Here is a 24,707-nt window from a genome sequence, read left to right as displayed (position 1 = left end):
AAGGAGCCTGGGGCCCCTGGCATGCACGTCCTGCTTTGGCCCTTGGTGGTCAATGGCTTACATGATGTGATCTGGTCGCCCTGGTATGCCGAGGTGCGCATGCCCACTAAGAGGACGCAGCGGCTCCATGTGTGTTGAGGCGCATTATTTGGCAACAGACGCGGCAGTGGGGAGGGCCGAAAAAAAGAGGATATCCCCTGGATTTAAAAAAAGCAACGATTTATCGAGGTTAACTGCAGATTAAACATTCCTTGGTCGACCATCGGCGAAGAACGGGCGACAAAGCAACCGAGTAAGTTGACTGAGGTGAAGCCGAAGTTTTTTAGTAAGTGGATCGAGGGGAGCCTTTTATTCGGAGTCGTCGAGAGGAGCCAGGTTTTCCTCCACCTATCTGTGACGATAAAGAAGCTGATGGGCTGTTGAAAAGTAACACTTCTCCGCAGAGCCAAAGGTTGAGCACTGGGGAGGAGAGGGGGGGGCTCGCTCAGCCAAAGATTATTTTATTTTCCTGTAACTATGATCCCTGGACTTGATTTTGTGCCGTAGAAGTCGTTAAATGAGGTAAGGATTATAACGTTTCATCGCCGGCGGCTCCTCGGCGGCACGCGCAGTCCTTGGGCCGGTCGATGAAATTTATGAGTTCGGTTTTTTCTCCGGGAGGGGACACCCAGGTAAACAGTCCCGGTGAGCCTCAAACAGCCTCACTTTTAGGGCATAAAAGTTTGTACCCGCTTTTTTTTTTGAGCTGTTGGTTGTCCCGCATCGGGGTGCAGTAAGGTCACTGATCCGGGTTCGGTTCTGGTTGTGCGGGTCACGCTCGGGAGCCGGGCTCGAGGAGTTCTACTAGCTTACTTTGACGTAAAGTCTCAAACAGCCGTTGACGTACAGACGTTAACCGTTATTATCAATAAAGCTAAAGTGGCTTCGTGTTTTTGTTTGTGTCGATGTTAGCTAATGTTAGCACGCTAACTAATAACACCTCCTCCGAGGCGGTGTCAATAATAAAAAAGCCGGCTAGTTGCACATGTAGTGTGGGCTGGGTTTAGTTTTTAAAGGGCTGAGTTTGGTTTGGATGGTGTACTGGGTGGTGTTACGTTAATGGTGGACGCCGCTGCTCGCTTTAAGCCCCTTGGCACCAGTGTTGGTTCTGCTATCTGATAGCTAATCTTCCTACTTCTCTCTGTGACAACCGTAGTCTTCCTCCTCTTAAAGCTGAACACACACACACACACACACACATACACACAACCACACACACACACACACACACACACACACACACACACACACACACACTCTCTCTCTGTCTCACTCAGACAGGCACACACACATACACATTTCCAGCCACCACAGCCATACCAGTTTGCTGCGCTTCGGGACAAAGCTTACGCTCTGGATTTCTTTCAACAAACCAGTTTATAGTATCTACTGTCTAATTATTTATCCGGATGCAATGAAAAGCTTTTAAAAATCGATGTTTAAAAGTGACGGAAGCCGTGTGTTGACAAAACCACGTATCGCGTTATGAAGGCATTAGCCACTGCTACTAACTTTATTTGGGTTAGTTTAAGACTTACACTTTTGATTATATACTGAATTAATTAACGCTTTATCACATAATATCTGCACTGTTATTAGATATTTAAATTAACTGCTTTCTCAGTGACAATGATAATCTAATGTACCGTTTTGCATATTAGTATGCTCCTATTCAGACTCAGGGGCGTTTCTAAAATTTCAGGACATTTTGGGCTTAGATTAGACCTTAGAAGTGGGGATCCCTCCCCAGCATTTTTTTCTGATGAACAATGCTTTTGTAATGCACTCTGGTCCCTTATTTACCTTTGAAAACCTTTTTTAAATAAACTTTCCAGATACATTTCCAGAAACGTTCCAGATAAATCATTAATTGCAGAGAAAATATAAGTTGTCATCTGTAATAAGCATTTAGCATAGAATATTTCGTAAATGCTGTTATTAAAAAAATGATTATTTATCAAATGTATGTATATATTTTAACAGTGGTGAAAACGATATATTTATTTAAATACAAGTACAAACAGACAGATTATTAGAACCCCCCCCCCCCCAGTATATATTGTAATTACTGCCTAGCTAGGATATCAAATATTGAGTTCAATATAACGGAAGAGTAAGAAAAAAAACTGAAATATTATTGTATTTTGGTAATTTCTGGCTAACATACAAGGCTAAATTTAAGGTTTAAGGAGCATCTATTAGCAGAAATCATACATAATATTCAGATCTATGATTTTATTCGTGTATAAGAACTTAATAAAACACGTCTTTTCGTTACCTTTGAATAAGCCGTTTATATCTACATATGCAGCAGGTCCTTTTCCACAGAGACCACCATGTTATTTTTACAGTATCCCAAAATGAACAAACCAAACACTGGCTCTAGAAAGGGTCGTTCATGTTTTCATGTTGGCCACAGTAGATCTCCTATACACCTGGCACACTGGAGAAGTGTCAGTTCTGCAACATTACCACTGTCAATGCCAATAAATCCCACACACTAGACCTTTAAACGATTGGTCATCAAACTTGTCGCTGAATCAGTTATTTTGTTAATTGAATAATTTTTTGCAACTCTACTTTTTATCAAGTATATTTCACGCCCTTATCAGTAACCATTGGTTAATTAGGACATGTGCACAACAAATCCACTGGAAACCAAGCACAGTGCATGCCATGTAGACTAAAGATGGCATGGTGGTAAAGCGATCTGCTGTTAGGAGACTTTAGTGCTTCTTTTTGGAGATCTGGAAAGAAAAAGTCAGTTGTTTGTGTGAACAAAGGTTCTTTTAAAGTGTTATTTGCGTGTTAACTGTTTGTTGCATTGATGCATTGTTTATGACCTGTCACTGTGAACAAAAACTAACACCAGTCAGAAGAGAAGAAAAAGCTCTGCTTAGACGTACTGAGCTACCTGTTATGACAGTGTTGAAGCTGTACATCCGGTAGTCCTGTCCATCTCAGAGTGACAGTGTTCATTCATAGTATTACAATTACAAGACCAAGTGAGTCAGAAAGTATTCAGAAGTTTCAGCCTTGTAGTTTCCAGAAATCACTGTTCCAGTGATCACACACAAGACCAGTCCAGAGCAGTTGTATAATCAGCCACTGTTCTGGAAAGGGTCGTCTGCTGGCCACATTTTAAGCTGCTGCACATGACTGCAGGGGTCACAGGGCAGCTGTTTAGTCAAGCCTCCATGACTTTGTCAAATATATAGGCAGCAATTTGCTCTCTAATTGCCATTTCCGACTATTTAGAGTAGACAGAGGTGTTAGTTGCTGCATCAAGCATTGGCTTGATAAGAGTTATTTCATGGAGTAAAAACAAGTGGCCAGCTATAAAGCTAAAATGTTGGATCATACCAGCTCAGACGTAATTGTTTTATTGTGAAATTTTTATTTCTAGTTGATCCTTGGAGAACGCCCTCGCCATCACTTGTTATTCTGAAAGATACAACCAGATAATTGATAGAAAATTTTGCTGTTGCAGCACTTCTACAAAGCAGTGCAACTGCGTGGGTGCACAGTGTTCTGAAAACCCAGTGCGGTGTTGAAATATGTTTTCACAGGTTAAAAGGTCTGTCAGTGGGTAAATAAAACACTGAACACAAGCTGTATGGGCAGCCAGACATGGCTGATGGCTGAGAGCGAGTCTGCCAGTCTGAATGAAGGGTGATTGAGTGACTGATGGTTGACATGATCCATGAGTGACTGGATAAATAACCACCTCGGGGCAGAAAGAAAAGACACTCAGCAGAAAACAAGACAGGTGTAGATAAACTGTAGATTTGGATGAGTGGCGCCCTGATAGCGGTAGAAACATGATACCAGATTAAAGTACGCGTATTGTGCGCTGGTGAAAGCCACACTCGGCAAGAGTCAAATGCCTGTAAAGTGCAGTGTGATAATGAGTAGTGATTTTTGTGATTTAATTACACAGCAAATGTTAATTGGAGGATTGAATTTGATAAGATAAAACTTCTTAAAAACTCCAAACAGACTGTGTGATCTTCTTCCCCCCTGTGAAGTAGTGAACCAAATAGAGCGATAATGACATATGAAGTCAGGACTTAGATCTCACTTTTCATGAGCATAAAAAAGACCAAGCAGCATCCACAGTAAACAGCTGTTGGTTAAGATATCTTACATGTTTATTCGAGACGTTTTAAGTCTAATTAAGACAAATAAAAAATTTTGTTTGTTACAGGATCAGCCTTTTTATCGTGGCCTGATTAATGCACACAGAGACTCAAGTGCTGCAAAAGGATTGCAAAAATTATGTAATGTAATAGAAAAAAAACAACGATTATTATATATTTGTATGCAGCAGCCAATTTTTAGCGGAGACACCGTCGACGTGAAGCGACGTGAGGCGATGCAACAGTCAGCATTCTTCATGATGCTGGTTTGTAGTATAAGTGTGTCTATAATGTGTTTTGCCAGAAAATTGTATCAAGAGAAAGACAGCCAAAGGCAGCAGTCAACACACTTAAGGACACATAACCATGACCACCACCAGCACACAACGCACAAAGTCTTTACAGTGTCGTTTGATACTGTTTCGGGATTTCCATCTCATTTGAATATTTAACAGTATAATATTGTGTAGTGAGATAATTCTGATATTCATACCACGAAACTTTCATAACCAATGTGATAAAAACAGTATAATATTTAAATGGGTAGTGTAGCCTCTTTATCCTGATGTGTGTGTTAGTGAACAGTCGCTTTACTTGTGTGTGGTAACCTTGTGTACGCAGCAAGAAGTTTAAGTGTACAGTCAAGTTTTCCTTTCAGTTTTGGCTGCCCTTAGAACCTTTGCACTGGTTGCATGTGATGTCAAGTTCTTGGGTGGGTAGGGGTTTGACCCACTGTGTGTGTGTGTGTGTGTGTGTGTGTGTGTGTGTGTGTGTGTGTGTGTGTGTGTGTGTGTGTGTGTGTGTGTGTGTGTGTGTGTGTGTGTGTGTGTGTGTGTGTGTGTGTGCTTGATGGAAATGTGTGTAAACTGCGATGGAGATGAAATGTGAAACCTGTGAGCCATTCGGATGCCCTGTTACAGATCCTGGGTTGACATGTCTTAACTTCTCCTTCCCAACATCATTTCACAACAATATGCATCAGAATTAATAATGCCAGCGCGTGCGCGCGCACACACACTGACACACACACGCACACAAACACACAAACACTCACACACTGTGTAATGGCCGTCACTGTGGAAGCCTGGCGTCTGCTCCAGCACCTGAAGGGTTAAAACCAGCTTCAGCTTCTCTCTCAGTCATACACACACACACACACACATACACACACAGTCACACACACTAGGCGACCGGTTTAAACCGGTTCTCAGGAAAAGTGCTTTGTGTCCCACTGAATCCTGGGAAGGGTCATGTCATGTGTGTCTCAGTGATGTCAGAGTATTAAAAAAAAAAAAAAACTTAGTCAGCTCTCTGTTATCAGATGATTGCTCTGCACACTGCATTGGGACTCTGTGTATATACTGTATAGGTACATGCTGGATACACTGTGTGCTTTATGCCCGCCGCCATAACCATTCTGAGAACAGGAAGGGAGAGCGTGTGTACAGTGTGAGAAGTAGTAGGATGTAAGGGTTAATTGTGCTCCTTCTTTTCCCCTAAAAAACATAGCTTCCTGTAGTGCGTCGCAGGGCAGACCGAGGGCCTCAGCAGACTTGGCAGGACGGGGTCTCAATTCTGTAACCTACATGCATGAGTATGATTCAGGACATAACGCTGCCGTGTTTCTTCTTTGTGGTTATCCAGTAAATAGCGACTGTCTGAGTCAGTCTCTGAATCTCACTTGTGCTTTGTGTTTGGGATTCTGAACTTTGAGCACAGGTCATCTCCTGCAGCAGGCCATATGGGCCCGCACATGTTTGCCTTTTACACATTTCATAATGGCGGAAATCATTTCAATGAGTGAGTTTAGATGAACGATAGTATGCCGAGTTTGAATCTTATGCTGGTTTTGATTTGATACTGAAATTGGGAGAAGAATGAGGGTCTGGGCTCCTTACCGTCCGAGCAGAGGGTGAGATCAGTTGCTATACTGATCAGTTGATCAGTATAGCAGGGATAGTAAATGATTGTTATTGGCATGTTATGACATTTTTATTGTTTTAAGAGGGCTGCCTGGCGTGTATGTTGTTTTGTTGTGTGAATAGGGACTTTGAGGCAGTCCTATGGCCAATCTCTGTGTAAAAACCCGTTTTAGGTTTCCGACCATCTACATGCAGGTCTGCTCCACCCTTTGACATTTGAACCACCTTGTGTCATTTCTGTTCTGACGTGAGTTAACTCAGCAGCTGAGGATAAACTGTCATACTTTCCCTTTATTTCAGCTTGTTGACCATCGTTACATCATGAACCATCATATTTTTTTTTTTTTTTTTACTAACTCCAAAGTTAACAGGAAGCCTGGATAAAGTGTTCACATGCCACAGTAGTATCACAGTTTCTATGAGAGTATCCCAGCAAGGGACAAAAGTTCAACCATATTTAAAAAAAAACAAGATGTTTACATTAAAGTTGCAGTGCTGGAGCTCGGTCTTGGTCTGGAGACCAATTTTTGAATTTTTACCCGGCCTTTGTCTCGGTCTTGGTAAAGGAGTCAGGATTTTATTTTGTTAGGTAAAGATGGGTTAAGCTGATTTCATTTCCTTAATGTTTGTATTTGTTTTCCGATAGACAACAAAGGAAAATTCCATCACATAAAATTCACCTCTGTAATGCCTTTTGATTATTTTATTAGGGGACTTGTACTGCTCTGGTCTTGATTTCGAGTTGGTCTCAACCCCCCAAAGTCTTGGTTTCGATACACTTTGGTCTTGGTCACTATCTTGGTTAACGTGCACATAAAGAGGATAATTGAGTTGATACATATGTGAACGCACTCTGGTTTGTCACTGTGTACACACACCACGTGAGAAGGCATACGTTTATACCCGATCCTCAGCCATACTCCATGGTAAAAAGCAAGGGACGAGATGCAATACAGTTGTGTATTATTACTTACTTTTGCACAGCCCCTGCTGGAAGGCGTTCATAATGTTGCACTCAGCTGTACACTAGAGAGACGGAAATCTTTTTGTCAAGAATGAAAAGAGAGAGTTTGAGGGAAGTTTAAACCTCTCTTACCTTCTCACACCTGTCTGAATGCTGCTTGAGTGTGTGTGCTTATCAGATTGTTGGTTTCGGAGAGTTACAAAAAATCCTCAAACACAGTTCTGCCAATTTTGATGTAGAAAAGCTGAAAATAAATAACTATATAGTGAGCTTTGACGGTATCAAGGTAATATGGTATAGTGGGGTTTTTCAAAATCACAGATATGATTTTTAATTAAACCAAAAATTCAGATGCTCATCTTTCTGATAAACTCATACAGAGATATTGTGCTGCAGTGATGTATAGTAGTGCACAGTTTATCCATCAGAGGTCAGTAGTAGTTGAACAGGTAGCTGAGCTGAGAAAGATGGAGGCTGCAAATGGTGGGGATAATGTTACAGGACTAGGAAAAATAAAAAATGCCACAGCCCTTGTTTGGAAGTATTGCCAAATATAATCTTGACCTGATTTCTTCCCAGTACAAAAGTATTTGAGTTTAACACGTCATCTCTGTTCAGCCCACTTATGTGTTGGAATCCGTAACAAGTATGATTGGGTCCTTTAGCAAGATGGATGTTTATTACCTTTTTATTCCTTATTTTACGGGCCATAAGTATCAAACACAGAAAAACCTGTCTAAGTAGCTAATTATGAAACTCAGTATTGTAATATAGACAATATCATACATGCTGCAATGACTTTCCATAATCAGTAGCTCAGCCTTTAATTCTTTTGTTTCAACACAAAACCAAACCATCATATCCTCTATGCTATGGTGAAATGTTAGGCATGAAAACATAAAAACCGCCCAAGCCTACTGTACAGGTGTAGAAGCATACCAGCCCTGTTGCCAGAAAAAAATGTTGGTTTTGTATGTTTATGCAAACCATACATACATTACAATTGGACCCTGTAATAGAAGTGTTAGAGGGAATATGATGCTCAAGACCACTGATTTATCAATAGTAAGATTTACTCTCTTATAGTACACATTTCTTTTGTTATTGTGCAGATGAAAGTTTTTTTATACACTCACATTACATTATAAAACCGTAAAAGTAATGCTCTATTGATCCACGCAGTCTCTCTTCTCTCATATCTGACCTGACACTGAGGCATGCAGAGCAGCCGCTGTAGGGGTAATGGAGCTGATATGTATTGGTGCCTGACTCAAGAAAAGAAATGTTATACACAAACTCTTTGAAATGAATTTAAAAAATAATTTCACTTACACATAAATTACTAAAATACTTGAAATTGTGGGTTGTAATGAATATTTTATCAGAATTTATGCTCCAGTTAATTTAGGATATTTCCCAAGTCCCTTTTTAACTCTGATTTGATTACAGAGTTGACATGTTCTTCCAGCTGTTTCATGTCTCACTGCTGCATTTTTTGTTGTCACCCCTCTTTCAGAAGACCTTGTTGTTGCTGATCCTCATTTTTCCTTTTTTTGCACTAAACATTGAGAACTTACTGAGTACTCCCATCTTTTTTTTCACTTTTTCCTTCTTTTTGGCTTTTGGTTTACACTGACATTTGGATAATTGGATGTTTTGAAATATACTTGAGTCAACATCTTGGTCATGTGACCTTACTAATCCCACATGTTTTGTCTGGAGGCCATTTTAGTCACCCTGTGTCCCCCACGGCTGATTCAAGGTCAGTTTTGTCTACCTCTGTTCTGAATAAAAGGACTACAATCACAGCCGCACTTTCAGTAAAATGGATTATTATTATTATTATTATTATTATTATTATTATTATTATTATTATTATTATTATTATTATTATTATTAATATTATGGCTCTGTACTGTATGTTTGTAGACAACGTCAGCATCGAGGGAATAAAATGCGATATCCAATCAGAGCTTAAAACTGTTGTTTTAAAAATTGTTCAGTGTGGCTGTTGTTTCAAATGGCTAAAATCAACTTGCTGTTTTTATCACTTAATCTTCAGTTGATGTTTTAACGTCTTTTAGGACTTACTTAAAAAATGACAACGTAACTGTATGTTGGGTTTAACCTTGAAACTGAAATCAAATGCTTTCTCTGGTTATGCTTCCTCTGTTTTAGCTGCTTTTAGCTCCTCAGCTTCCACTTGAACCAACACCTGAAAGGAGCCCCATGTAGTTTTCTTATAATCAAATGTTTTATTTTAACCTAATTGAAGCTTAAACTTTTAAGTGTTCAAACTGCAACTCCCTTACAATATTTTACAGGCAAAGAATATATTTATTTTTTAAATTTGTTTTAACATGTGCACAGTCTGCACACATCTGCAGTGACCAGCCAGATTCAGCTACTTAAACATTCCCACTGCTTTCAACAGTTACTATTTTATCTTGCTCACAGTGTTTACACCATAGATCAGTGATACTTAAGCGTGGTGCGCTGACCATTTCTTAATTCATTATGAAAATGAATTGATTCATGATTTTTTTCTGTACTTTGAATTAAAATAAGTTGCCATAGTGCACAAAAAGTATCAAAAAAGAGCGTATTTATTAACAAAATCCTCAAATACTTTTTTGCCCAAACTATCTCCAGACAGCAGCTTCCCTGCGATAATCATCATCTTCTCCAGGCACCACTACAGTCAAGCTCTCTATTTTGATTTTCTATGTGTCATTAACCCGTACCTACCCATACCTCCCTGTCTGTATGACATCCCTGTATTGTTGTTATTTTTATATATTATTATATATATTATTACACATGGCTACTACAACAGGATATGCCTCTTGGCAAAGATGAGTGGTGAGAGAAAATGTTGAAAAGCTAAAAAAAATCAAATTATTTGTTATATTAACTAATAAATATAATTGATGTTTGTTTATTAACTGGCTACCTGGCTGTAGCCACTGTGACATCACCAACTAGTTTGAGTTGGAGTTTTGTAACCATAAACGCCCATTTTTGGATGAAAGTTTGGAGCAGTAGAGGAATGAAGGGTTGATCTAACTCATAGACTGTGGCGATGCCTCACAAATAGCCTGTCAGTCAAAGTGGCCCCACTTTTAATTATGCTTAACTCTCAGTTAATAAAATGTAAATGGGTGACATACATAAAATTTCACCCCACATACAGTTGTCATGAATGTTGAAGTTTGCCGTAGAGACCGAGCTGCAAACATGTTAATTTCAGCTATGAAGTTGGGCATTTTAACATGGGTATCTATGGGGATTGGTTGCTTTTAAAGTCAGCCTCAAGTGACCATTCGAGGAACTGTTTTTGGGACTTCTGCATTAGCTTAATTATTTAAGCCCTGTAGGTTGACACTCATATTGCTCCTATTTTCAGCATAAGAGAGTACACTTAACACATTTTTCCTATGATGTTGTGCCCATTGTAGTTTATAAGACCAACAACTTGTTAAAGCTCTGCATTAAACATGTTTTTCTGAATGTTTTTATTCTGTGCCATGTATTTGATTTGTAACCATTTTTGGTAACACATTTTTGAATATAATAAGACAGATATTACAGTAATTATTTCCGTTATCTGCAGGGGATGTCTGAAGAGGCTGTCCGCCAGACACGCAGCCAGAAGAGGGCACTGGAGAGGGATGCTGCTCCTCTGTCTATAGAACCCTCTGATGCTGACAATGAAAGCAAAAGGCCTAAATTGGACCAGAATGAACCCACAACACAGGCACAAACTGACCCTGAACCTGACCCTGTACTGGCACAGGACGATCAGAGCTGGACTATGCTCAAATCAGAGCATGAGAAGGGGCAGGAGAGAGAACAGAGCCGGTCGCCGTTATCTTTAGCGTTACCTTTGACCTCTCAGCCGGTGACGGACGATCAGGAGCGGACCCAGAGACAACAGACGACGGTTAAACCCAGCTCAGACAATCGGACTGACTGCAATGACAAAAGCAGTAAGGCGAGGACAGAGCCAGGTATGGATACGAGGAGCCAGGCCCGACTGATGGAGCAGAAGGCGTCCGGTGGCATGCTGGCTGCAGGCGAGGTGAAGGCCACCATCAAAGTGGAAGTTCAGACGGGGGAGCAGCCTGTGGACATGAGTACCTCCAGAGGGTGAGAGCTGGTTTGTGGTTGGGTTGCAACGATATGCGATTTTCATGGTACAATAAACATCTCAGAATATATCACGATTTCCCAATATTACAGAATAAGCATTGTTATTATTATCGAATACAGTTAGCCTTAAAGAAATAAAAAATAGACAGTTTTGGGTGCCGAACAAACACTTATTATTTCCTATTTTTGTGCGTCTATGCAGGCAATAGTTGTAGTCAGTGACATTATGTTTTTGGGTTGTCTGTCTGTCTATACAGCATATTTTGCACAAATTTTCACTTGGACTCAACAAGGAGCTGATTAGAATTTAGTGTTCAAAATCAAGGTCACTGTGACCTTGCATCCATCTCATTATCACTAACACAATATGTGAAGATGGCCATGAGGGAGTTTCTTTAAATTTGGCACAAACGTCCACTCAAGACTCAAGAATGAACTGATTAGAATCTAGTAGTCAAAGGTCAAGGTCTCTGTGACCTCATACAACATGTTTTCAGCGATAACTCAACAACCTTCAAGTACCACATTCAAACTGTGCTGATTATACAGATCTTCTGTATGTGAAGCATCCATGTTTTCACAGACATGGATGTAAACTGTAAGTGCAACTTGACAGGTGCGTGGAGACATACATCCGTGTGGCGTTATATCTTGTTGTTAATCGAAGTCTTTGTAAAGAGTCAGTCTAGGGAGGAAGGAGATTTTCATGAAGAGGAGACATTCTCCATCTAAATAAATTTTTTCCTGCAGATAAGTACACAATATGATAACCATCAACTTTAATACCACGGTATACATTGAAACTAATGTATTGCTGCCATCCTAGTTTATGGTAAACTCTATATGATACTTTATTTGAATCTGAAAAGTGGGAAAACATTACTTTTACTGTCCTGATGTTCTTTAAAATGACTGTGGAGGATAGAGGGGGTGAGATTGGGGGGTGAGATTGGGGGGTGGGAGGGGGGGCTGTTGTCCTAAGAGGTGATGTTTAACTGTATCTTTTAGTCTACCTCCATTTTCCCCCCACTTGCCACCTGAACCCTAAAAACTCCCCTCACACAAAATGAAGCCGTGTGTCACAAACCGGTTCCAGCCGGTTGTTGCCATGGTTTCCACAGTGGAAGGAACAGTGAGGGCAGGGGGGAGGAGGAAAAGTGAGTGTGTCACGTGACGATGACTTTGAGGTCATGTGACTTCTTTGGAAGAGTAGTGATTAATCCACAGGAAGTGATGATGGCGCTAAGCTCTGAGGAGAGACACACACGCGCACACACACACACACACATACACACACATAAGGAGGACGGCGGCGAGGACAGACAGGCCTCATGATGTCATGTGTAGACTTTAACGGCTTCATTGGAATACATAATATGTGTGATCACAAGACTGTACTTGTTTATAGGAGGAGCATTACTCATGTTCTTCAGTTTTTAAGTACCAATAGTTAAAGAATTTAGGTCATCTACTCTCACATATGGCCTGCAGTTGAACCAGCCGCTTTGCAGGAGGCGCTTTATGTGTTTTGAGGGAGTGTGTGTGTTATGTGCATGTGATTATTGTAGACAGAAGTGAGGTTTGATCCAAAACCAAGATTCCTGTATGCTTTAATCTCCCTAGCTTGCTTTTAATGACGTATGCAACCCAATGCAGGTCACCCCTAAATGCGTCACATGCCTATGCACTGCAACGATATCCTGTTTAAACAGGAAATGCATGCTCTCAAACAGGCGTTGCATTGTGGCTGAAAGACCTTTTACAGTAACTTTGAGTCCCACCTTGCCCCTCCTTGGAATTAAAGGGGGATGTCATCTAAATTCAGAATTCCAAAATGTCATTTCCATGGCCCGGGATAGTTTTATCAATATTTGTGAACGCGAGTTACTCTCTCTCAAAGCCAGAAAACAGAGAAGTATGTCTTAAACTTGTGATGTCATTAAGTATAACTTCATGGAAAAATCAACAGGAGACTGAATTTGTGGACCCACACAATGTTTGTTTTATTTTTATATACCCACATGAACTTTATTCTATTGTTGTTTTTAAAGTTCTGAAACAGATAATGCAACCATATACGCAGAACCTTCCTCTGGGTGCTCTCAGTGTCCTAACAGCTTTTTAAATGAATTGTTTGTGGAGCAGCTGCAGACTTTATACCCTATGACGGCACTCTAGTTTTTGGATGGGAGATGGGAGAGTGTTGTTCATTTTTACTAATATTTTTGTACTGTGTGACTGTCTGAGACTGTAGGAATAAAGTGTATGTTTTTTTTAAATTGGGTGAAGCTCCCCTTTAAGGCCCCTTTATGCTGTCGGAATAGCATCAACATGAAGATAAGCTGTGCAGAGAGATGTCTGGACTTTCTATACTAAACCAGAGCAGATCAATACATAGATTCTACTTATAGTTGAGGAGCAGATCTCTGCGAATACAGACATTGCTGATGGATGCTAAAATTTGAGCTACTTGAGGTATATGTCTTCATCTGCCTGAAACAGCCATAACATGTTTTTAAACTCAGTTCCACTGGATCAGTAAGTACAGACTCATACTATGCATTAGAGGTGTGCACTTTGATTTCCATATTCAAGTGTTCACATTATATTATTATCACATATCACAAAAGAAACAACAACACTTGAGAACAGGGTTAGAAATGAATGTACAATTGAAAATGCGTGTAGAGGTTTGGGTTATCTTTTTGTCCTGCACAGACCGTAGAGATTACTTATGATAGTATAACATTACATAGTGTGCACTGCAAATGTAGTTTGTTTATATAGTCAAAATACTTCCAAACATCACTCTAATGCTGAAAGTTATCTGCAGCTGTGCAGATCTATCATTTTTGCTATATTAATCTGTGCAGATATTCATAGATTGCGGTTACATCACTGCCTCCCATCCAGAAAATTTTCATTTCAAATGTGATCATTTATACATTGTATGCCAATATAAGCTGAGTATATACTGACATCCAAAACACTGTAAAACCAAAGTTTCATTATTCCAAATTCTGTTGGAGATACCAGTGTTTTCAAAAAATGTCTGAATTTTATATATAAATGCACCAGAATATCTTATTTGATGGAATAGCACAGCCATAATAATATGCCCTGGATTATTTCACACCATAACGCTTCAGTAAAGAGCTATAACAAGCTGATTCAAAATATTTGCGATTCTTTCAGACAGTGTGGGAATAAACGACTTTGCGAACCTTGAATATAACTAAGGGAAAACAAAAGGGTTAAACAGGATATTAAGTGGTTTTAACAAGTAACTTTTTGCCATAGTGCCAAACTTTATACATTTTATCTGAGCAATAAATTTGACATAACTGATACAATACTGTTTTGTGGTCACTGTTTGTAGTGTCAGTGCTTGATTTATAAAATACTGAACTATAAATTGTCTTGCTTATGTGTTCAGCAGTATAAAAAGGGAGAAGCGCCCTCCGTCCCCTGAAGATGACGATGTCATCATCTTGTCTGATAATGACTCCCCCAGTCCACCGATGAACGGCTTGAGCCACTTTAAGGAGCTGGACACAGACCTGCTTATGGTGAGACACATGGACCCACAGCTAGCAGTCATGCATTTCTACTGTTGGGAAGGTTTCTTTTAAAAACTGGTGCACCACAGATTACAGGATACATGCCCAAATATGTCATTTGTATCATTTTAACATTAAATAACTCAGACTAAGTAATGCATTCTTAATACTTTACTTTTGGAATATGTCAAAATCATCTTGTTGAAGTAAATTTGTCTGGGTCTTATGTTTTCGTGCCAGTAACACATTCCTGACAATGTTGTGGTTGTGCGTCTTCTCTGCCATTGTCATGTGGCAGCTGCACTGCACACACTTTTAAAAAATCTTTTAAAGGGAAAAGCGTGTTCATATGAATTTTACACCGTGCCTTAACAGCAAGAAAGCCTCGAAACCAGTTAAATATTCACTTTTGTTACAAATCATGTAAGCTACCTATCAACTGAAGATGGGTGACTACTTGTTGTCTTTCTTCATTTGTACTGCTTATAAGAAAAAACACACATTTTATACTGTGATATTTACTGGAAATGGCGTACAGTATAGCCAACAGCAAGTAGGTTGTCATAAGCAATTGTCATTTACTAGAGACTTTCCGCTTACTGGTGATCTCCCTCCAGCCAGATGCCACCTTTTTCAGGTTTTTGTAGTGAAAATAAGTGCTGTTGTGTGGATAATTCTTCATTTCACTTCCAAAATCGGCTGTTCATCATCCATTGCAGAGCTTTTAAAGCAAGTGATAGCAATACATAGAAACTTGTGATTCATTGTATTTTAAATCTATATCACGAATACCAGTTTTCTAGCATAACCTGGTGCATTTCGTGCTCTTTCTCCCACTGAAATGGATCCTGAGATTGGTTTAAATCATAATTTTGGCTTGTGCTATTGGCTTTTCATGGGAAGTTGATTAAGCTGCACCTTGGTGTGAACAAGTTATTTTCTAACCTCAAAGATTTACGTTACACTCTACAGTCACACCCTTCCACATTGATGCTCAGAGCTCAGAAAATGTGTCTTAATAAAGGTTGTTGCTAACAAGTGGCTAAATGGGACTACAGAACATCATCATGCTGAACCGTACCGAACACGGCTTTAGAGCCTCGTAGTGGTGGCGATCTGACTGTAATTGTTTTTGTTTTAGCCTAGCATTAGCTTTTAATTAGGGCAACTGCATTTAGGCCTCAAATCCTGAAAGTGGTGCTCATTTGTGAAGATTGTCTTGCTGAACAAACATGAACATTTGTTTACCACAGAGCTCATTTACTTCTGTAATCCAAAACCCTAATCCAAATCTCGCAGGCTTTTTGACGAGGGAACCAAGGTGATGTTGACCCACAGAAAAACGTCATCCCTGAAGCGCTCTATTTGTGGACAGTTTGGCTACATTGAATGTTTTAGTTACTGGACCAGGTTATTGTCTTTTGTAAAAACCTGTGGTGTAAGTGATGTTGTTGTCTGCGGCGTGTAGAAGAGCAGCCCAGCAGAGAGGGAGCGCATCATTAAGCAGCTGAAGGAGGAGCTGAGACTGGAGGAGGCCAAGCTGGTGCTGCTGAAGAAACTTCGACAGAGTCAGATACAGAAGGACGCTCTGCAGAAGGTAAACAGTTGTTATGCACATCAACGCAGAAGAGTCCTGACAACACATCCTCCACTTGAAGCATTCTGTTTGTTGTTTAATATCTCTCTGCGTTTCCTCTTCAGCCCTCAGGTCTTTCCGGCTCATCTGCTCCCCCTCCTCTAATTCGAGGAACAATTACAAGCAATAAAGGATCTCAGCAGGTGAATGGTCCACTTTGAAACATGCACTCAGGCAGCTTTTCTGTGTGAAATCATTATCATTTGATAATCATTTCTTTCTTTGACCAGATTTTGACAGGCAGGAGTTCAGGCACGGTCATCCCTCCTCCGCTGGTGAGAGGAGGGCAGCAGGTGTCGTCCAAACATGGCTCTCAGATCATAATGCCGCCTCTGGTCAGAGGAGCACAGGTGAGTCCCGAAGTTAGCAATACTGTTAACATACTAAGATATTAAAATGAAATTTTTCATATTTATATTATTTGTCAGGGCAATGATAGTCTGAGTTGTACCATCTTAATTCTGTTTTACTCTCCGGGACAAACTGCAGGGAAATAATTACACTTAAACTTATGATCTTTTTTTGCGCTTGTCTCTCTTTGTGTGTTTCCTTTGCCTCGGTGCTTTTGATGCCCCTTCCTCGTCCTCCACTACCTTTGTCTGTGATGTCCCACCGTGCCATCCCTCTCATTGTCCTGGTTAGCCCATCTCTGTATCTCCACAGCAGATCCAGGCTCTCCGCCAGCAACAGCAGCAGCAGTTGGCCGCCGCGGGAGGCTCAGGCTCAGGACCCCCTCCTCTGCTGTTGGGCCCCCGGACCTCAGCCCCTGGAAGCCACAGCCAGAGAGGCATGGTCCAATCAGGCCTCATCAGAATTGGCAGCAGCGCCAACACAGTGGTCAGTATTTACCAGGTGTTTCAAAGTTTCAAAAAAAAAAAAGAATAAAATGTTTACAATTCAGGGTGGAAAAACACTAAAATGTCCCACTTAAGTAGATGTATTTTTAATTTGCCTGAATATAAAATGTACAGTTTCTCATTCATTTGCCTACATTTCAGGCAAAGATCTTTAAGTATAACTACAGAAAAATGTACTATAAGAAAACAACAAATAATAATAATAACAAATACCCTCTTACACAATTACCAATTTGCATTTCAAATGTAGTGATTTTTATATTTTTCTTTGATGAATTTTACAACATTTGGGTGTAGCAAAAGTGCACAGTGACCCCATACTATTATACTGAGTTCAAATCTCAGTGTTTCATTAAGCTGCCTCTGAGTTAGCCAGTATAACTCAGCAGGCTGGATGACCACGTATGCTTTACGGTTAACATTATCTAAAATCAACTGACTGTCTTGGAGTACGCAGCGTGGGAGTTAGCCCTTGTTAGCCCACGTAAGTAAACATATCAACATATATTGTAGATATCTGATTAGCCAATATTTAAGAACTCATTTTAGCCAAAGCTGATATATGGCCATATGTTTTCCCACCTAATTGCAGAAAGTATTATGTCTCTCCTGTGCTGGTATATATTATGCCTGCACTTACCGCGATGGCCCACTGATGGCAGATGCAGGCATAAAATACAATGCTTTTTTCAAAATCTGCACATTCACTGGAAAATGCAAAAGCAAAACAACTTCAACTTAGGTTTCTTGTAAAACATGCCGTATTTATTTTCATGTAACAAATTTTAAATAAAAATGCTAAAGTCATCTGACCTAAACAGGCACAGATGATGCTCTCCTTAAGAAAACCCTTACAATAGTCAAAATTAGGGCTGACATTTCATCATAAAGCGATTATCTGCCGAAACCGATTACATGCCAGTATTATCGTGCATCCCTAATTACCTTAATCACAGGGACTTTTTCAAGGAATGTTTTTTGGTTAAACAAACAATCAAAACGTAAGCTTGAAACCAGTTTTCTAATAGGAGTTTGCTTTTGAAAATAAAGGTGAAATTCACTGTCCGATTGCATTCTTTTTTCAATACTGTAGGTAAGCAGAAGTACCCATGGTGTAACTGTCAGTGTTCATACCACGTTATAACTTGAAACCACATGCTTCTGAAACTCTAATGGTCACAGGAGCTTTGAATAGGGCCCTAACTGCCTGATCACTGTTGTTTGATCATTTAACACACTGCAACACCAACAGCCCTTTGGTAACTTTTTTAGATGAAAGATATCTGGAGCTTGTCTGGATGTTTATACCTGTTTTGTTTTTTCCTGTCTTTGCTTGTTTGTTAAGGCCTCGACATCCAGTTTGAAAGGCTCTTCCGCAGGGAGCAGCAGCGTGTCTGTGGTTAGCTCGAATGACTCTCCAGCCAGCCGCCAAGCTGCAGCTAAACTCGCCCTGCGGAAACAACTGGAGAAGACCCTACTGGAGATTCCCCCACCCAAGCCCCCTGCCCCAGAGTTTAACTTTATGCCTTCTGCAGCCAATAATGAGTTCATCTACTTGGTGGGACTAGAAGAAGTGGTACAGAATCTGCTGGATACCATCCACAGAGGTGTGTTCATTTTCTTTTTGAATTGCTCTTGTTTACATGTCGTAGAGGTAAAATGATCAACCAGTCATAAGACAAATAATCACCACTAATCATTAAAAATAAAAATGCTTAGGATTTTTTGTTTCACCTTCCAAAATATGAAGTTGGTTGTAACACATGATAGTAAACTGAACATCCTGAGGTTTGGACTGCTAGTTTGACAACACTGGCAATTTTGTGATTTCTCCTTGGGCTGCTCTAGATTGTGACGGGCGGTTTACATAACTAAGGGAATTATTCATTGAAAAAATAATTGACACATTCGTCAATAATGAAATTGTAAGTTTCAGCTCCAGATGTCAGGCTGAGGTGTTGGATCTGTTTCAAACAAGTATATGTAGTCAGGAAGTCCCAGCTTTCACCCAGGATTTAAGTATCTATCTATCTATTTATACACCATATAAGCACCTCTTTCCTTTTTTCATTAGTCCCTCCTCCATCTTTCTCCATCCAGGAAAGACAGGTATAGCACTGTCCAAGACCATTACCAGAGACCCCTTCACCTGCACCCAGTGCAACACCGACTTCACCTGCCGCTGGAGGCACGACAAGTCAAAAGGCGGGGTAGTCCTCTGTGAACAATGCATGTCATCCAATCAGAAAAAGATCTTGAAAGCCGAGCACACCAATAGGCTGAAAGCTGCTTTTGTCAAAGCACTGCAACAAGAGCAGGAAATAGAGCAGCGCATTTTTCAGCAGACGTCCTCACCAGTCTCCCACAGTAGCTCGTCCTCTTCGTCGATGAAAGCAGAGCAGCTGGTGTCTCAGCAGCTGAAGCAGGCTCACGCCAGAGCGTCCTCCCTCCACCACCTCCACCAGGCCAGCCGAGGAGCCAACATGGTTCACCATCACTCCGTCAAGCAGGTTGGAATCCGTTTCTCCCTTAAAAACAGGGTTTAGACACTTTTTACCAATAAATTAGAATAACTTTTCCATAATGTTTCCATGCAGTTAGGACTTATTTTCATGACCACGCATTGTCGGAGATGTCTGTATAACATGAAAAATAACAATCCATGTAAAAAAGCAATAATACGTTTCTTAAAATAAGGAGCCAGTTCAAAAGTGCATATGCTGTATGTGAGCACTTGTGCTTACTGCATGCAAATGAGGGAGCTGTCTGGCTGTCAGGTAACATGACCTGAGAAAGTTGGCTTGTATCTTCACATGCCGGTAAATTGTAGGAATCGTGAGAATTTGATATCTTTAGTGCCCGTAGTACCTCTGTTGTTAAGACTTCGTTTGAGGACACAGAACCTGAAATGGTCCCTGGTTTGATGGTGGAGGAGAGAGAATCAGTGCAGCTCGCAGTGGACATCAAGTTAGTCATCGGGGGAAGTTGCCAGACCCATTTTTGAAATTTTGAACTTTTAACTACACAGTATGCATTTTGAATGTCATGGGTCCTGGTTTTTGTCAAGCCATATGTCAAACTTCTCCAAGTGAAATGAGTCGCTAATAATTGGCATTTTCTCAGAATTGTACAAATTTACATCTTGTCAAAGAACAAGTTGCAACTCAGTTCTGAGTCTGACGTCACCCACGCAGAAAACAGCGTAACATCAAGTGACTTGACTGATTTGCCTGAACATGACTATAAAAATATCAACCTACCTGAATATTAATATAAACTATACTACCTTATTTTTTTTAAAGTGAAACTCATCATGCTGACTGTGCCGACCTTGACCAGGATTTCTTTTTAACTTTTTGAGAATTAACATATAAAAAAAAAATTAAAAATTCATAAACTCTTATATTTTCTCTTATATTATATTCTCTCTTATATTCATAAACTTTCAATATCCAAGCATTTTAAGACTTCTTCGGTGCCTTTAAAGGCTTGAAAAGGGGACCCTGGAGGTCTTGTATCTCAAGGGGACCTTCCTGGCTAAATAACAGATAAGTTAAAAAATACAAATAAATTCTATCATAAAAGTTTCCGTTTCAGTTTCCCTGACTTTTCTAAAAACTTCTTATTTATTTTCCAAAACTTCTTCAGGCATGCAGAATTGCTTTTTTAAAAATTCCCTGACTTTTCCTGTTTTTTCACAGTCATAAGAATCCTGTGAACTGAAGCATTTGTGCAGCTGATGTCACTGTTACCTCTCTGTGTTCTTCCCCTTAGAGCTCCCAGGGCCAGCTGTCCCACGGTGTCTCATCATTGGGGGTGAGGGGCGTCCCCCACTCCTTCTCCTCCTCCTCTCAGCTGCAGAGTGCAGTGGCGGCTGCAGCTTTGGTCAGCCGGCCAGGTAAGCATGCCCGCAATTCCCACCGCTCTGTCCCGAGTTCAAAGGTGAGCAGCAGTGGAATCGGCGGCGGCAGGATTATCAGCGGAGGTAGTGCCTCATCCACTGCATGGAAGAAGCAGAGCAACATCAATACAGGTAGACTCACATTAATACCAGCTTGCCGGCTGACATCTACTCTCTTTCAAATTCCTGTCTGGTCCAAAAGCAAACCTTAAACATCCTGCTTTCAAATTTTTCTAGCAATCTAAAGCAAAAGTTGCCTTCTAGTTTAATCTAATACACTAGAAAAAAAAATACAGTTAAGGAGGAGATGTTTTAGGACAAGTCAGTCCCAGTCTCCAGTTCACCCCCTGCCAGTGATCCCAGTCTTCCTGCTTTAGTCCCTCAGTTTGGTGGTTTATTACTTTTCCTGGGTGTCACCGCTAAACCTTAGAGTAGAAATTCTGGCATTTTTCCTCTGTGTCTGTCTGTGTTGTGGGGAAATGGGTTGAATGTAACTAAGTACATTTACTCAAGTACTGTACTTAAGGATGAATTTTAGGTACTTGAGTATATTATTTTCATGCTACTTTATACTTCTACTCCACTACATTTCAGAGAGAAGTATTGTGCTTTTTACTTAATTATTTGAATGCTTTAGTGACATTACAGATTAAGATTTTCGCATAAAATTCATAAGAAGAGTTTTTAAAATATTATTATTAATAATATTACACTTTTTTTTTTGCTTTTTTACCATAATTTAGATTTATTTGGATTTAATTTCTTATTTTAAATAATTGTGAGTTTGGGGTGTTTTTTTTATTTTTTAAAAATATAGATTTTTTTCTATTGTTTTTTTCCTTCGTTTTCATGTGTTTTCTTTTTGAATTCTCTGCATTGGGTTACTTTTAATACTTTTAAGTACATTTATCTGATTATACTTATTTACTTTTACGTAAGTACCATTTTCAGTGCAGGACTTTTACGTGTTAGTGTATTTTCACAGTGTGCTATAACTACTTCTTTCACCAATGGTTGTGGGGTGCAGGTGGCTATATATTCAGGTGCTATTTCCAATCATATTGCTTTTTCTTATTCAACTCAAACGGCACTGAATTGCCAGCACGCAGCTTTCTCCAGCTCTTGACCTGCTGCTCTGTTGCATGTGCGCAGGAGTCACTATGGCCTACGTGAACCCCAGCCTGACAGGCCACAAGACGTCAGCCACCGTCGACGCTCGCCAGAGAGAGTACCTGCTGGACATGATCCCCTCTCGCTCGTCGATCTCGCAGACTGCAAACACATGGAAATAATTTCAACAGTACTCAAGTACTATTACATTTATTTTCAAGTTCCTCAGCTCCATTAATAAGGTCAACAGCAACCCCTGGAGGACTGTTCAGCAAATACAATCTCTCAAAGTGAAGAAACGTTCCTTCCTTACCTAAGTATGATTGTATTTTTTAGTTTTCTTATTTTCTGTTGTTTATTTTGAGAATCGCTGTTTTTTGGTAATTGTGCAGAAATCATTTTGATTGGGGCAAAGAAAATACTTGAAGGGCTTCCCCCGGGGTACTCTTGTCCTCTAGACTGGGCGGGTAAATGATGGTGTACAGAGGGTTATGTGTGCATTGTACTTTGATTAAAAGTAAGTACTCTGTTATGGGCTTGTTAGCCCTTTCTGCCATGATGTGGGTCAAACTGATCCAACCTATTGACACTTGAATGGTTATATTCATACCCAAGAGTTCACATTCAACAAAATACACATTTATTTTAAGCAAAAACAAAATAACTGAGTTGTAAAATGTTCAGTACATCACTCCTGTAGTTAAAGGTTTTGAATTTTATTTTGTATTTACAGTAAGTTATTTTGTTTTCTTTTTGGTTATTTTTCAGTATATTGTGGTTTCCACAAATGAAGAGTTAATTCTAGCTTTTTTCTCCCCTGTTTAACAGCATGCTTACCCGTAACCCCTCTGTTCCTTTTACACCGTAGCTGAAGAAGCGTGGTGTTGTTGCTTAACTCATCTGTAATTACCATCCGTAATCTGCTTATTTTATATCAATGTCAACATTGTAAGATTATTTTGAGTGTTATGTCATTGCTGAGAAAATGCAAACTCTGAAGGAGCTGAACTTGTCACACTGGAGCCAGAGAACTTGCCTGAGATTTATTCAGCTATAATCCATTGCATACGCGGCGTACATGTAGCCCTGAATCATTTCTATAAGGGGCGATCTCCCAGCTACCAAGAACCTGGAATACACATGAAACCTTTATCTTTTACCCCTCACCATACTACAGAATTTCTCTGCTTCCCAATCTTAACTGCATTGTACAAACATGTTAAAATTTATTTGGTTTACTTTTTTCCTAGCTCCTAAAGAAATAATAAAAATATACATTTTAAAGACTTGGTTTCATCTATGGTGTTTGGGGGGGGGGGGTCAGTATACATCCAAACATAATGACTCCTCCAGTGTGTAGGTCAAACATTGAAGCGAAACTTAAGAGTAGACAAAGAACATTTCACTGAGCAAAAATGTAACAAAGAGGGCTCAGATAACCGTTTGTAAGCGAGCTGATAACAGGAAAGACAGGTTGTTGAAATCACAGACAAAAGGAGAGAACACCATAAATGAACAGAGAAGAGTTTTTACTATAATTTTTATTCTTATTTTTTACAAATTGATTTAAATGCAATAAAAAAAGTAAGTAATTTTGTAAAATATGCTACCTTGTTTTTTTTTTGTTTTGTTTTGTTTTTACAAAATAATAAGTATTTTCAAGCAAATTGGTTTGATTTCTTCTCAACCATAGTAAGAAAAAAAAAAAGCAATGAGCAACTTGGCAAGTTTGAAGATTTAAAGATAAGCCAGAGAACAGCACTTCTAATTACCATAATTATAAACTGAAATTATGCAATGCAATTACTAGTATTTTTAAACACCCTTTTCAAACAATTTAATTGTTTTTGTGCTTGTTTTCAAGTGATTGTAACTTTTTACTAATTCCTTGCTCAATATTGGATCATTCTTCCCAAGTTGCTCACTGTATTTTTCCCGTTTGTGAAAGAAATCAGTAAAAATAATAACGTTATTTACAGAGCACTTTTAAAAGGACGGTTAACAAAGTGCTTTGACAAACAAAGCAAAGCCGAGGCAGTGAACCCCACACTTTTTAAAACAATTCAGGTTAGTCAATAATGCAGAACAAAGGCCAGAAAGAGTTATGGCAGAGTTAGAGGTGGAAAACATGGTAGAAAAATACAGTAACAAAATAAAGGCAGTAGACACAGAGCATTAGTAATAACTCTAACAGTAACCCTAACCCTGGAATTAAAAGATAAACAAAAAAAATTAAAAGACAACATCACATAAAAGCAAATCTATAAAAATGGGTTTCAGGAAATGATTTAAAGCAAGTCACTGATTCTGCCGGCCACTGTGCTCAGGTTTGAAAATGTACAAAATACAAACAAAAAAAAGAGCAAGGCACGAACCATTAACTTAAACATATTACAACAGCTCAAGAGCTTTCTTGTCTTTGACAGG

At 39.6% G+C, this 24,707-nt stretch overlaps 1 protein-coding gene across 6 annotated transcripts; it reads left to right on the top strand.

Annotated features, from left to right (window-relative positions):
* The first annotated feature begins 133 nt into the window (after positions 1–133).
* On the top strand, positions 134–23,564 carry LOC121951347 (transcriptional repressor p66-alpha). 6 transcript variants are annotated; one of them, XM_042497632.2, is made up of 11 exons: positions 134–292; positions 10,678–11,213; positions 14,656–14,785; positions 16,245–16,373; positions 16,478–16,555; positions 16,643–16,762; positions 17,055–17,249; positions 18,615–18,876; positions 19,370–19,779; positions 21,044–21,302; positions 22,323–23,564. In XM_042497632.2, exons 2-11 carry the CDS (start codon positions 10,681–10,683, stop codon positions 22,460–22,462), a joined length of 2,256 nt encoding a protein of 751 aa, XP_042353566.2. In that variant the 5' UTR covers positions 134–292; positions 10,678–10,680; the 3' UTR covers positions 22,463–23,564. The 6 variants fall into 6 exon arrangements, with proteins under 6 accessions (XP_042353566.2, XP_042353568.2, XP_042353567.2 ...); XM_042497634.2 differs by having other exon boundaries at positions 14,653–14,785; positions 17,079–17,249; XM_042497633.2 differs by having other exon boundaries at positions 14,653–14,785; positions 17,076–17,249.
* The last annotated feature ends 1,143 nt before the right edge of the window (positions 23,565–24,707 follow it).

The sequence above is a fragment of the Plectropomus leopardus genome, chromosome 12, assembly GCF_026936395.1.
Source record: "Plectropomus leopardus strain MGB_pleo_1.0 chromosome 12, ASM2693639v1, whole genome shotgun sequence".
In the NCBI taxonomy this organism is placed as follows: domain Eukaryota; kingdom Metazoa; phylum Chordata; class Actinopteri; order Perciformes; family Serranidae; genus Plectropomus; species Plectropomus leopardus.
The sequence above is the reverse complement of the archived record's forward strand: the minus strand, read 5'-3'. Positions and strand labels throughout refer to the sequence as shown.